This window comes from Glycine soja, chromosome 6 (assembly GCF_004193775.1).
Source record: "Glycine soja cultivar W05 chromosome 6, ASM419377v2, whole genome shotgun sequence".
Classification (NCBI taxonomy): Eukaryota; Viridiplantae; Streptophyta; class Magnoliopsida; order Fabales; family Fabaceae; genus Glycine; species Glycine soja.
This window is the reverse complement of record NC_041007.1, coordinates 35,939,456-35,955,097: the sequence shown is the minus strand read 5'-3', so window position 1 is coordinate 35,955,097 and position 15,642 is coordinate 35,939,456. Positions and strand designations below refer to the sequence as shown.

At 35.1% G+C, this 15,642-nt stretch overlaps 2 protein-coding genes across 2 annotated transcripts; both read right to left on the bottom strand.

Moving 5' to 3' along the window:
* Nucleotides 1-671: 671 nt before the first annotated feature.
* LOC114416852 (anthocyanidin 3-O-glucosyltransferase 5-like) lies at nucleotides 672-2,368 on the bottom strand. The gene has a single exon (XM_028381887.1). It carries the CDS (start codon nucleotides 2,285-2,287, stop codon nucleotides 845-847), a length of 1,443 nt encoding a protein of 480 aa, XP_028237688.1. The 5' UTR covers nucleotides 2,288-2,368; the 3' UTR covers nucleotides 672-844.
* A 4,304-nt stretch (nucleotides 2,369-6,672) lies between these two features.
* LOC114416160 lies at nucleotides 6,673-7,630 on the bottom strand. Its single transcript, XM_028381030.1, has 4 exons — nucleotides 7,604-7,630; nucleotides 7,430-7,517; nucleotides 6,927-7,249; nucleotides 6,673-6,846 (listed from the first exon to the last, which is right to left on the bottom strand). The coding sequence occupies exons 1-4, from the start codon at nucleotides 7,628-7,630 to the stop codon at nucleotides 6,673-6,675; spliced, it is 612 nt and encodes a 203-aa protein (XP_028236831.1).
* Between the last annotated feature and the right edge of the window lie 8,012 nt (nucleotides 7,631-15,642).

Below are 15,642 nucleotides of genomic sequence, written 5' to 3'. Positions count from 1 at the left end.
TGGCTGTCAATATTTTTTTTCTAAAAGTCAACGTCCAATTTTTACTCTAGGAACTCATCAAATAGTTAATTTTAAAAAAAAAGACTATGCTGAATTAAAAAATAAAAAGATTATTTTTACAATTAAGTCATTCTAAATTTGTTTCGCATTTTAAATTTGTTGCTTAAACTCTTAAATATTCAAATATAAGTTAATAATTTGGAAATTTAAAGTAAAAATAAATAACAGAGGCACCATGATTACCAAATTTTGAAAATAAAAACAATTAATTAACTTCAAAAGATACTTTGAGAAAATCAATTTTTGCACAATCCAAAATACAGAGAATAAAAACGTAACTAAACCTTATTTTATACAGTAATTAACATTAGCAAAGACAATTACTGCTAAAGAATGTTGTAACAACTAGCAAGCACCAAATTTTCCACACTGAATGTCTCATCAAACATGCATCAATTCTTCCGCGTCTCATATTTTGTCGCAAATTGATTAGGCATAGCATCCAATCTATTATTAAAGCAACATTTACTTAGCTAATTGGATCGTTAAATCGGATACTCTATCATAATCCCAACGGGAAGAATTGCACGGTTAGGATGTGTTTGAAAGAAAAAATGAAAATAATAATAAAGAAAAAGTTTACATTTTTGTCGTCAGATTCACATTTCGTATAGTTTATTTTAAATTAATTTTTTATTTATTTTATTCTTTAAACCAAACACAACATTGGAACATGAAGCCTGTTGAATCTCATCACTCATCAGCTAGCACCTTGAGAGAGATGCAAAAGCTGTAACCAGATAAAAAAAAATCTTATAATGATACATATCAACACTTGTACTTTTTATCCTTGAATTGTTTTTGCCACGTGAGAGAGAGCAACATAGGACGAACCACCTTCCGACAAAGCATTCACTGCACTTCGTTGCACCTCTTTCACTCTCTCCCTTATGTCATTGCTCTTCACATTTTCATCACCCTGAAGAACCTCCCTCACCATCCGCGCTATCTCTTCCCTACGCACAACCTTCTTCGTAGGCAACACCGTGGTCCTCACCGCAAGGCCCAACTCCTCCGCCAGCAACGTCGCGTTCATCCTCTGCTCTGCGTACAGCGGCCACGCGATCAAGGGAATACCATTCGTTACGCTCTCAAGCGTCGAACCCCATCCACAATGCGAAAGAAAACCCCCAATAGAACGATGCTTCAGTATTGTTACCTGTTGGGCCCACTCCGGAACCAACAGTCCCACTTTGCGGGTTCTCGATACAAACCCTTCTGGCAAATACTTGGCCACCTCATCAACCCCGTCACTCCCAGTAGTGAAAAACGCAGCGTCCGCAGTTCCTTCCATGGGCGCGCGCACCACCCAAACAAATCTCCACTCACTCAACTCCAGCCCCCAAGCCAATTCCGTCATCTGCTCATACGACATCGTTCCTCCGCTCCCAAACGACACGTAAACCACCGATTCGCTCGGTTGTTCATCGAGCCACGTCAGCAGCGACTTAGTCACAGAGCTTGTTTCTAACTCCGGTTCCCTCACTAAAGGTCCCACAGCATATACTGGAATGTTCATATTCAGTGCCTCACTTAACAAACCTCCCTCCCTCAACGCTTCAAGGTCTTTACGTTGAAGCTCCTCCCACGTGTTCACCAAAATGCCGTCGCTTTGCGGGATCCCCTTCCCTACTCCAAGATACTCTTTATACTCTCTGTCGTTCCGGTCCAGCATCTGGTCCACCACGTCCTCCGGTCGAACCGGGTTGCAACCCGGGATTTTCAACGCTTCCTTTTGGTCAACGTATTCCCCTTCTATTTTCTCATCGAGAATAGGAGAATACACGAGCAACGACAGGAACCAAGCCTGTGATGCCACGTAGACGTAGTTTGGAATGTTGAGTTTCCTCCCTATTGGAATAGCCTCGGTGCCGAATATGTCAACTATGAGTGCTGAGGGGCGAGGGGTAATTTCGGAAAGAATGGATTTAATGGTGGGTAGGGCTTGGCGCATCATGACGCAGAGGCGCGTGAGCATGCGGTCGTTTTGGTGGATGAGGCCGGTGAGGTCTGGTGAAGGGATGTTGATGACGTTGCAAAGGGAGGGTGTGAGGGCTGAGTTCAGAATCTGAGTTTCGGCGCGTGAGGTTTGCGAAGTAACCGCGAGAACAGTGACTTTGAAGTTGTGGTTAAGAACGAAGCGCTTCCCAAGCTCAATCGTTGGGATAAGATGACCCAGACCAGGGCTCGAGAGAAGAGCCACGTGAGTGGGTTTTTGCAGTTCCATGGAGCAAAATTTTGAGAAACAATAAGCTATGTGCTTGGGTTTTGTTTGTGTGTGGCTTTGTATTGTCTAACTGGCTAGCTAGTAAGTCTTATATACTATGAAGCACCCACATTTTACGTAACCGACACAAGTTCGTATCAGGATTCGACATCAGCACGACACGTCTATTATATTTTATATTTTGGATTACAGGTATTTACATGTTGGTGTCAATGTTATCTTTAATATCGGCTTATTATATTATACAGCTTATAAACTTAAGAGTAATATGAGTTTAAGTAAGAAAGGTGCAGGAGAAACGTAAGTTTTAATTAATTAATAATAGAAAAATATGTTTATAGTAGTACTGTCGATGAATTTAGTGTTATATTAATATATTTTTATGAACAGTGTTATATCATAATGTTTGAATTTAAATTTAAGATCTTATTTAAAAAAGATATGAGTCTAGTTTTATTTAAATACATCAATTTTATGTTGATTAATGGAATATTTTGTTAAATAATATATTAAAGTTTATTATTTATTTTTAATTAAATATAATATTTATGATATATTTAGAAAAAATATGTTAACAGTGTCTTCCATAGATTGGTCAACAATGTTGTCGTAAACGTTTGTGCTTCTGGATAGGAAAAAATCCACAGATACCTCTATTGATGTAAACACACCAAGAAATTAATAGAGAAGAAAAATAAATATTTAATATAATTGATGATAAGATATATGACAAAAGATAGAGATAAAAATAATAAAAATCAGCACTATTTTGGAAATTAAAATCATATAGTGTAGCAAAAGAAAGGAAAATATATACAGGGATTACAATTCTACAATATAATCAACTACAAGATTTTTTTTATCTATTTCTTTATTCCACCCATGCTTCCTTTAGGTTTGTGGATTTGCTAGGGACACCCAACAAATTTTCAAAATCCTAAAAATGCCCTTAAGCGTTTTTGTTCTTTAAAAACAACGCTCTTCTGTTGACACTCTCGAAAGAAGTTCTTTCGCGGGATTCCACAGAAAAACTTTCTTCCACAGTTGTCATGTCAACTACGGAAGAACCTTCTTTTGTAGAATCCCACGGAAGAACTTCTTCCGCGAGACAAACTGCAGAAGAATTATGGAAGAAGGTCCTTCCGTGGAATCCCGTGGAAGAATTTCTTCAGCGAGTGTCAACGGAAGAAGGTTCTTCCGCTGGAGTCCGCGGAAGAAGGTTCTTCCGTGGATTAATTAGTTAAAATATTTTTTTAATTTTAAGATTATTTTGTGTTAGTTAAATGATTTTTTCTTCTCAGAAGTCGACCACTGGCCGATTCTTCTACGCACCGCATGATATGTGTCGGTCACATTTTTCCTCAATTTTTTTACAATAAAATTAATTTTGAACTCCTCGTTCTTCACAGTTACACACACTCCACTCACACACTTCTTCCTCTCTCCATTTCTCTAACTTTGAGCATGCAATTGGCATTGGTCTCATTGCATTCTATGTAGAAATGACGAACAAGGCCAAAGGAAAAGGCAAGGAGGTCGCCGGAAAAGGTTCTACCGGCAAGCGCAAGGGTGCCTTCGACGATGACAAGACCGGTGGCGGTCGCAAGAGAAACAAGCGAGGTGTCCTTCAGTTTTTTCTGACGACGAATTAAATGCCGCGCCAAGAAGGATGGACATGCCAGATAAGGGCCAGAGTAGCAGCCCACGTGTCGTCCCTAAAGAGGGAATGTTGGCCCGAAACCAACTTTTTTGAGTTTTGGGCCTTCTGTTGTAGGCCCTGTTCGAATGAACCGGTCTCTAATGTTATTTTTTTTGGATTCTTTGACGTGCAAACATGAGACAGGCCACCTATGGAGACTCTCACGCCTTTCCCAGATAATTTAAAAAAAAACCCGAACAGGGGTACTTAGGCAAGTTTACATGACCCGAAACCAACTTTTTTGAGTTTTGGGCCTTCCGTTGCAGGACCTGTTCGAATGAACCAGTCTCTATTGTTATTATTTTTGGATTCGTTGACGTGCAAACATGACACAGGCCACCTTTGGAGAGTCTCACACCTTTCCCAGATAATTTTTAAAAAACTCCGAACAGGGGTACTTAGGCAAGTTTACATGGCCCGAAACCAAGTTTTTTGAGTTTTGGGCCTTCCGTTGCAGGCCCTGTTCGAATGAATCGGTCTCTCATGTTATTTTTTTTGGATTCGTTGACGTGCAAACATGACACACCTTTGGAGAGTCTAACGCGACCCCCAGATAATTTAAAAAAAACCCCGAACAGGGGTACTTAGGCAAGTTTACATGGCCCAAAACCAAGTTTTTTGAGTTCTGGTCCTTCCATTGTAGGCTCGTTGTATCTTACCTCTGCTGACTCTTCCACGCAAGGTTACTGACATGACACGACACGACAGTGAACGATGTGACAGGAGGTTGCTTTAGTTTTACGCTTCAAAATGTAAAATAGTCATGGGTCTGGTAATAGTGAAGCCACGTGCCTGTTTGGGCCATCTATGTAAATGACAGATGGGGATGTCCATGGTACTCAACATCAACTGGTATTCAGAGTTTGTCAAATTAATTTTCGATAAACAATGACATTCTTAGGAGAGACTTCGTCTCAAACGATCGTGAACTTGAGGTTGGCATTCATTTTTCCAAATGGAACCGTCATTCACAACGAGTGTGGGGTTTATTTTCAAAGTTATAGTCCAGTGCCCATGCGAGTACCAAACCTATGCGATTTTTCAACTCTCAAAAGCAGAATACACAACACCCTTCAACTAAACAACAATCAAGTTGTGGATGAAATTCATTACCGGCGACCAGTGGAAGATACAGGTAACAACATTCACTTTGAAAGTATGCAATTGAAAAATGACATGGATGTGAACACCATGTTAATGTATAATGATCAATTTTCATTTGTTGGACCGATTGAGTTGTTATGTACCGTTAGTAGAACAACAGATGCAATTTTAAACTCACTTGAACGCCCCAGCATCCCTACGCATGATGCGGTTCTGTATTACAACGGAAGGTGGAACATGCCACGCCAAAACAACTTTGTGGGTTACGCGTTCACCAGAATAAATCTGAAAAAATTTGATATTCCAAAAGGATGTAGCATATATCAACTGAAGGATTTGATCAAGCAAGTATCACCTAAAGGGAATCCTCCTCATGGGATTCACGAATCCCAAGTTGTAAGACGTTTGTTTTATCGACAACCTAGTCATTTGGAGTATTCTGAGAAAGTTTTAGAATTTGAAATTATTGAATTGAAATGTGACGACGACGTGCTAAAGGTGCTGGTAGAGTCCAATTACTGGAAACAATTTGTGCCAATAGAAATTTTGGCTCTCTTTAGTAAAGTGGTTATGGAAAATGAGGATGATGTGATTACGTCCTTGCATGATTGAATGCTAGTTAAATGTTAGGCTGTTTCGTGCAAATTAAATTTGTGTCCATGATGTTCTAGTCGATGTAATATGTGTTAGTGTGTCAATTTGTTATGTTTGTGACCCGTTTCTAATGTGTAGTATGTATCAAAAAGGAATAACAAAACCAAAATCAACTTTTATCAAAAAGGTTTATAAGGAGTTACAAAGAGAAAAAAAGGTGCAAACAGTACTTTTATCCATTGCATTACAAGCAATTGAAAAGGAATAACAGAACCAAAATCAATTTTTATGCCTTTCACACTATATATACTTAAATTATATAATTGCCAAATAATTCTAAATTAAATAATTGTTGTTTAAATTATATAATAATTTTTAGTATAAATTAAAATTTCTAACTTATTTTGTCCAATCAATTACATTTAATTAAAATTTCTAACTTATTTTTTTAAAATTTCTAATTTATTTTTTGATATTTCTGACTAATTTTTTTCAAATGTCTAACTTATTTTTTTAAAATGTCTAACTTATTTTTTAAAATGTCTAACTTATTTTTTGAAATTTCTAACTTATTTTTTTAAAATGTCTAACTTATTTTTTTAAATTTCTAACTTATTTTTTAAAAATTTGTAACTTATTTTTTTAAAATGTCTAACTTATTTTTTTTAAATTTCTAACTTATTTTTTTAAAATGTCTAACTTATTTTTTAAAATTTTTAACTTATTTTTTTTTGAAATTTCTAACTTATTTTTTAAAATTTGTAAATTATTTTTTAAAATTTCTAACTTATTTTTACCCATTTATTTAAATTTGAAAGCATATATTTATCACATACATAAACAAATACTAAAATTAACAATTTAAGTAAAAGGATAATTTAAATACATAAAGAAATAGATACATTATCTAAGTCAATGTGTTTTAACAAATACAAAAAGAAATACTAAAATTTAAATACATAAACAAATACAATAAAAAAGATAAATCCTAATTTATGCGGCGTCTCTGCCGCGGCCTAAGACTGTCATCTGGGTCGTCACCTCTAGCTATCCTCAGACAAAGATCCATGATATCATATAAGTCAGTCCCTTCATTCACCATCCTGAGGTTGATGACCCGCTCCAAATGCTCAGCAATCCTTACACATCCTGTGCAATCAACCTGTATCAGTGAAAATAACAAGTCAGTATGAATTTATAAAAAATAATTAAATTAACAAAAACTACACAAGTTATGCTTACCATAGAATGCGTAGGGAGATCCAACGCGATTGGAACCTCGGGGACAGGTGGCTCAACGAAGTCATCATCATGAGGGGGAGGGGGAGGCGCAGGTCTCGGCTCAACAATCTCCTCCGTCGGTGTCACAAAAGGGTGCGAAATCTGAAAAAACCACTCCATGTTGTCTGGGACCACCTGCCCAGGAACTACACAGAGCTCCCCTGTAGGCACCACATGATCTGAAAAGTGTACCCACCAGTCGTCTATATCAGTACCTGTCAACGAATCACGAACCGGTGGCGGAGGAACGGTCTGAATGTACCCAAACTGCCGAACCACCCTCTCTGATCAAATGTAGACGATGATCTGACCCCATCTAACTTGCCCCGTGTACAAGGAGATTAACTCATAGCCCCGAACTCCCCGATGCTCAGCATACAGCATTCAACAGACGTCGGTCACTATCAGGGCATCAATACGTGCTCTTTATGGGGCTCCCTTAATCCCCATCATCTGGGCCTTACCCGTAAGCCACCTACAAGCACGTGGGCTAGCCTCAGCATAACCATCATCAACGACACACCGATGGACCGATGGAAAGTGCTCGTAAATCTAGCACTACAAACACAAAGTCAACATAAAAAAACAAACATGAATTGAATTTTACTTTAATTTAAATTACAAGCAGCGATACTCACCTGAAGTAATGAAATGTAACCGGCCATCTGTAGTGTAGGGGCCTGCGACGCCTCATTAAGTTGATCGTACAAGTGGACCAAAGCGGCCGCTCCCTAAGAGAATGCCCCTGCCTGGCCCAGGTCCCTGAATGCCTGCAGGTGCACAACATGGACTTGAGTTGCACTCTTGTTAGCGAAAAGAGTGCAACCAACCAAATGAAGGAGGTACGTCCGAGCTGCAGCAACCCACTGCCTGGCCTGACATCTACTCTGGTACATGTCCCGAAGCCAGGACAACCAAACATGAGGCCCACCTGCCTGACGTGTCTCAGCTGTAGCCTCGTTTGGGGTGACCTCAAGTAGCTCCGTCAACAGGGCCACTGCGTTAGATGTAACCAGCGGCTCGAATGAATGCAGCGCGCCAGTAATCGGAATGTGCAGGAGTGACGAAACATCGTCACCTCCCCTACTGGGAGGTGGAAGCTGCTCGTCTCCCTATGCCACCTCTTAACAAAGGCGGATATAAGTCTAGGATCAGTGGTGATTACAGAACACCTGATCAGTGGATCCAATTCGGTGGCCGTAATCATACCTTTGATCTCAGCAGCCGGTCTCCCAAATTTATCTACTTTCCTACCATGGGAGACCAGCTTGAGATCGGGTCATTCCTAAATTGAATAACAGTTTATAAATTTGTGTATTTCAAAATAAAAGAAACTACGAGACATTTTTTTCTAGTTACTGGAATAAAAAAAGTACGTACCTGTCCACTCCATATGCTGTGTGCCACATGATCAGCAAATCCTATCAAAATAGATGGATCGCGTGGCCCACCGGGGAACCCCTCATGATCAGCAGGTGCCCCCAAGCTCCCATCACTAGCCACTCGATCTGTCTCAACACCACTGGCGACGCCTATCATCTCTGGGCTACCATCAGACACATGAGGCACATCCTCAAGAAATTGAGGAGCATCCTCGACTCTCTGGGTAACGTCCTCAGGCACAGGAACAAGAACCCATTGCCTACGTGCTGAGGCAGTGGGCCTACGACGCCGAGGAACATCAGCCTCAGGCACATCCTCACTAATGTCTCTGCCTCTACCTATGCCTAACACACGACCTAGACCTCGTGTTCTAACCATGATCTGAAATCATGAAGAACATTTACTTTTATTCGTCAAATTAAACATTCAAATAATTTGTAACAAAGCTTTGAAATCCTAACTAATCCACATAATTTAGCGAAATCCACAGATTATATATTTAGTTCAACATAATTTATCCAAATAATTGACATACAAATGCATATATAACAAATGCATATATAAATCACACCAAATATAATTCAATTTACATATAAATGCAATTTTTAATAGCAACTAAATAACACTTTTCTCTAGGTGTCATTTAGCTCTTAGATGTCCTTACATTACAATAAGACTAATGGTATGCAATTTATGATAGATTTCTTTGGTGCACTCAGGGCTAGAGTATATGATGATGAGGTGAGGAAGTGGATTTCTGTTGTTGGTGTTGACTTCATTGGGAAGAAGCTTGTGAACTTGGTGATGACTTCATTGGACCTCCAACCTTTGATCTGGCTAAGATGACTTTGAGCAAGCTCTTGGAGTATGGTAACATGCTTGTCCAAGAACAAAAGAATGTGAATAGTGACCTCAGAGAATGATGAGGCACTTGATCTTATTCATGTCAATTAGGTTTATACCAACATCAAATTGTTCTCTTTTGTGGCTACGATTTAGTGGGCTTGTGTCCACCAAAAGGACTAACTTGGATTGGACGCCATGAGTTGTGAAACTCAAATTACTTAGGGGTGGATTTTTTGAATTAGATTCATGTGGAGTCAAACACTTTGATTGATTGTGAATTGAGAATTTATAAAAATAGAGAGTAATAAGAATAAGAGTATGGAAAAATGTTCAAAAAGGGCACAAGGCTTGCGGATCCATGTGGGTGCTTGGATTTGTAATCACCAAGTGCATCATTTTGTATTCAAAATTCTCAACACATCAAATAATAAGTGAACATTAGTTGTGATTAGAGGGATCAAGGTGCTCCAAGATTTCGTGTTCAATTTGTTAACTAGCTATTTATGTTGTATTTTACAATATTATCTTCTAATAACGCATGATGCTACTAGCTAGACTCGTGTCATGCTCGATCTCTGTCCCGTAACAGGCATAGCACAACATGTTCTTTTAAATGCTCCTCGATCACATGAATCTTAGTTACAATGAAAGTATTAGAATATTCTAGTTCATATGGTAAGGTATGGAGAAAAGAGTAAGCACCCGAACAAAGCATTTGTTCTTACTAGGAAGGGCTAGATACATAGCTCACATGTGTCATTTAATTTGTCCTAGTTGTCTATTATTCTTTCAATAAGAGCTTTTCATCCTTGTCAAGGAAGGGATTTAATGGTCAGAAATAGACACGTAGGCTTTATCAACAAATATATCCTTATCATCTTGGTGTTGTCCGAAATACTTCCCAAACCATACATGGAGTGGATAGTTAGCTGTTGATAGAGCTACATTAGCTTCTGTTAAACAATAGCAGAACCATATTTGGCAGTTATGGATTTTAATTGTAGCTGAGGTTCCTCACTATATTGTCATATTTCCTGTGAAAAGGAATTGGATAACCAATTTAATTTTGCTCTTTCATTTTGTGTTCCACATAACAATTCACATAATTTATGCAGTGTATACAGTCATTTAGACATCCTAACCAAATGACAGCAAATAACAATTCAATTTAGACATCCTAATGCATATATAAATCACACTAAATATAATTTCAATTTACGTCCTAAATGCAATTTTTAATAGCAACTAAATAACACAAAATTAGGGAGTTTGTGTAACTTAAATACCATATACACTTTGTAATAGCTAATAAATAAAAAAACTAACTAATAATATCAATAAATTGGTGGTGCAAACATAATTTTCAAGAAAAAAAAACCAATATACAACAAAACATGGTCCGTAGAAGAAGTTTCCCAGGTTCTTCCGCGAGAAGGATAGGAAGCCTGCGGAAGAAGGTTCCGCAGGTTCTTCCGCGAGAAGGACATGTACCCTGCGGAAGAAGGTTCCGCAGGTTCTTCCGCGAGCAGATAATGTAGCCTGCGGAAGAAGGTTCCGCAGGTTCTTCCACGGGATCCGCGGAAGACAATGTTCTTCCGCTGGCTCCCGCGGAAGAACCTGCAGAAGCTTCTTCCGCTGGATCCACGGAAGACAACGTTCTTTCGCTGGCGCCCGTGGAAGAACCTGCAGAAGCTTCTTCCGCTGGATCAAGCGGAAGAATCTTCTTCCGCTGGAACCCACAGAAGAACCTTTTCACCTTTCTTCCGCAGGAGCCCGCGGAAGAACACCTTCTTCCGCTACAATACCCAACGTCCACTTTCACACGCGCGGAAGAAGGTTCTTCTCACGGAAGAACCTTCGTCTTCAACCTCAAGCACCAAACATCACTAATGTCGTCTATCCTACGACCATTTACGCGATTCAAACAGAGACGAGGTTAGAACACTAACCTGGATGGTGGAAGAAACGCTCAAAGAAAGCCAATGGGGTGCACAGGCGAAGAAGGGAACCAAAATGGAGAACGAACGCCGGTGAGAATGAAAGCCTGTGGAGGAGAAGAAGGGAACCAAAATGGAGAAGCAAATGACCAACAAAGCTTGCGCGAAGGAAGAATGGAAGAAGACGAATGAAGAAGACGAAGGGAGGGAGATTGTTGGGTGCACAGATGGAGAAGAAGCGCGGAAGAAGAAAAGTTTTTTTTTTTAAAATATATTAACTTTTGTTTTTTAAACGAAGGGTATTTTTGATAGTTCATTGAATTGCTGGGTGCACCTAACAACGCCCTTACGTTTGCCGTTAATTTTCCTTAACATTATATGCATCCGTTATAAGAAATTGCTGGACCATACTTTTTTTTTTCCAAACTGTATGTGATCCTAGCTAGTCCAACATATAGAGTGAACACTAAAGAGAAAGAAAAATGAAATTAGTGAAAAAAAACAGAAATAATACGTAATGTATTTATATTTGATTGCAAAATAAAATAAAAGAGAGATAAGTAGTTTCTTTAAAATATTCTGAGATAAATATTTAATTTTTAATTAAATATATTTTTTATTTTCTTATTCATATTTAAAAAATATACTTTTATTTCTTTCCTCTGAAAAAAGAGGGTAAGTGACAAGTGTTGTCCTACTCTTTTGAAAAGGACGGGGAAATACACAAGACTTCAAGTGCAGTTTAGAATCCTAGTTCTCTATTATTGAAAATTTGAAATTTATACTGTGTATCAGGTCAAAGTCTAAAATGTACAACTATATAAGAAAAAAATTATTGACGTAACAAAATACAAACGAAAAAAAATATCTGACACACTCAAGCCTTAACTTAACTTATAACCCTCTCCAATTCTTGAAATGCAAAAATAAGCTTCCAAAGTTGTAACGTGTCAGATTTATCTTCCAAAATAAACTTTAGCTTTCTCGCTGCTCATGATCACCATTCGTTTTTTGACATGCCAAGTGCATTGTGGGTTTGTGCTTTATTTCTTTGGTCAATGCATTATCCTTCTTCAAACATATCTTGCTTTTCTTTCTTCAAAATTCAATTTTAATCCTTAATTAATTCTGAAACTTGATTATGACTCTAAATTGAGTTTTCACGTGGAGCTATCAACGAGTAGCACTCAGATGGGGAATTTTTAACGCAAACATAAAAAAATATAATATATAAATCAACATACATGTGCATTTATTATTAACCTAAATGTTTATTGTTTATAGTATATATTTGAATTGAGAGATCCAAATTTACACTATGATTTTTTAAATTTTTATAAAATCAAGTTAAGAATTCGGCCTTTCAATCTGAATTCTTAACTGTTTTTTTAAAGAAAAAATAATTTTTAAAAGATAATAAAATAATATAAATAAAGAGAATTATTTCAAAGTAATAAAATTAGAAAATATAAATAAAGACAAATTAATTTTAAGTAGTATTTTAACATGTGTATGTTATAAATCACTTTGTATATATATAAATTAAAAAAATATCTGAGACGCGAGTATTTTTAGAAAAAATTATTCAACCGAAGTGTTTTTAGCTATTTTTTTTTTAACTAGAGTGTTTTTAGGAATATTCTCAATTTCTTATGTTCTTTAATATATTATTTTCATTTTTATTTCTAGTTGCTTTTTAAATAAATCATTAATAGTTAAAAATAATTTTATATCACAATACATAAATATAAAAGATAATTTATTTTATAATATCTTTTTATCTCAGACTTTCATTATATTATAATTTTATAATAAAAATATTTATGTATTATAATTTTAATTATATAAAATAAATTATTATTATGTACAAATACATATGTTAAAATATTACTTAAAATTAATTTTTCCTTAATTATATTTTTAATTTTATTATTTTAAATTAATTCCTTTATTTATATTATTTCATTATCTTTTTTAAAAAAATTATTTTTTCTTAAATAAAACAGTTAAGAATTCAGGTTGGGAGGACCCGAATTCTTAACTTGATTTTGCAAATTTTTTTATCACATAAATTTGAATTCCTCTAATCCGAATTTCCGAATTTATATTGTAAATAGTAAATATGAATGTTTCTGTTTATAATAAATGCACATGTATATTTATGTATATATTATATATTTTTTGTAAGTTTGGGTTAAAAATTCCTCAGATGGGTAGCGTATAACTTGCGACAATAAGAATATAGGGTACCATACACAGAAATCTGAACCCATTAGATAATATTTTAACACTTTGTTGCCGTAATTTACTTAACAATCATGATTATGACTCTAAACTGAGGTATCACGTGAAGCAGCATTGAAATGGCCAAATGGGCCGCGTCTAACTTACACTAATAAGAAAAAAAAAAGTATTGTTTTTCTAAGAATATCAATGATGTAAAATTAAATAAGATGTTGAAATAATTGATTCTCATCATTATTAAGGAATAATGTATATATACATTTTTTCATGACGAAGATTTTACAAAATTTTTGGTGTGATTGATTTGTTTGAGAGATGAAGAAAGTAAGGTTTTACTTTCTTGACTCTTCCTTCTATTCTTCCTTTGGCAATGGTTAAGATTGAGATGATACACTAATATCATGAAGGAGACTTTGTTTTATGTTAGTTGTATTAACCCCTTAAAACAATACTCTTATAAAATAATAGTTATCTTAAGAAAATTAAAAGTTACATCCTAAGAACTTGATGCCTCCTTATCATTGTGTCCATATTGGTGTGCATGAGTCTCAACATGGAACATTGTACAATAACCCTCGCATTCCCCATACATCGAGTAGGCCAAGGGTGAAGGGGAGATCAACATGTAGGGGTCCCACAAACTCATTGTAAGGAACATGTTCAATAACTGACTCCAAAGATTTGATAATGTCTGGAGGTAAGTACATCGTCACCAAATAACCATCAAAACAAACTTGGCCTGCCTCTTTGACTAATGTGCATCCAACTCTGTCACTTCCATTGATGGTAAGGAGGAACACAATGCTAAACATCTCCAAGAGTATTGATGCATCCATTGCTCCCTCGAGAATATCATCATAATATAGTATTTCAACATCAGATAACATAAAAAAGATAAGCGAATTAAAACATACAAAATCAACTAGCTAAAGCCAAAATGAAACCCTAACCCCACACAATAATGGAAAGGTCTTTGTACTAACTATCAATTGGTTAACTTATCAAAGGATGATGAATTCTTCATATTAATTTATGTTCCATGTGATCTTAAGACGATATATCCTTCAAAATGGTGTCACATTATTTTAAGATAACGTGGTCTTCAATTTGTTGTCATGTTTTTTTTGGTACAGAATATTTGTCGCTGGAAGTAATGACTAATCTTCGTCAGGAACCATGAGCGCATACTAAAAGGTTGATATTTTCTTTTCAACATGATTTATTCCATACCCAATGTTAGAATTACAACCATAAATCACTTAATTAAAGAATACAAGTAGAGATGACAAAGTCTAATCAGACCCTATATAAATGAATAGAGTAAATATTCACCTTGCCCACACACATATTATATATATATATATATATATATATATATATATATATATATATATATATATATATATATATTCGGCCCTAGGCATAGAGCTAAAAGGTGCCCATTTTTTTATAATCGTATTATTTTTTTTTATTACTTTCATAAGTAAGTTAAAATTATTTTCTCATCTTATGTCTCTTTTTATTCAAATTAAAATATAACGTAAAAAAATATAGTTGCTTTTTTTCTCTAATATGATATATTCATCTAAAAAATAGTTGTCCTTAAAATATAACACATAGGGATATATATATATATATATATATATATATATATATATATATATATATATATATATATATATATATATATATATATATATATATATATATATATATATATATATATATAAGCAAGTAAATTTTTTTACTAAATTCACAGAGATGACCAATTTACTTGAATTACATTAATATTGAAATAATTATGATGAAATCATATAATTCTATTATAATAATGATTTTTATTTAACTATATTTTTTTTTCTCTTTATCTACTTAAAATATTTATTGAATATTTTATTTTACAAACATAAGATATATGAAAAAAATACTTACCGAAAAAAATAGATATATTCAATATAACACATAGGATTGAACGTTTTTTCTATAAAAATAATTTGAAAATTTTACATTAAATTCATGTGGATAAACCTTTTATGAAAGATTTTAATTCAATTAAAATTAAAATTTATTATAAATAATTGATATATATATATATATATATATATTTACATAAAAAATTTAAATTAACATTATTATTTTTCCATGAAGAACTAGTGTTTTAAATTATTTTGTAGGCAAATAATTATTTATGTATTATCTTATCAATTAAATAAATTATCCAAGATTTTCTTCCATAAGGTAAATTTTAATTTTCTTTTATTCATTGA

Bases quoted from the DNA above. Each gene is read 5' to 3' on its own strand.
- LOC114416852 (XM_028381887.1), bottom strand. From the start codon at position 2,287: ATGGAACTGCAAAAACCCACTCACGTGGCTCTTCTCTCGAGCCCTGGT.
- LOC114416160 (XM_028381030.1), bottom strand. From the start codon at position 7,630: ATGGCCGGTTACATTTCATTACTTCAG. The intron at 7,518-7,603 runs GTGAGTATCGCT...TTGTAGTGCTAG, and splicing joins GTTACATTTCATTACTTCAG to ATTTACGAGCACTTTCCATC. The intron at 7,250-7,429 runs GTAAGGCCCAGA...ACATTTGATCAG, and splicing joins TGCTTGTAGGTGGCTTACGG to AGAGGGTGGTTCGGCAGTTT.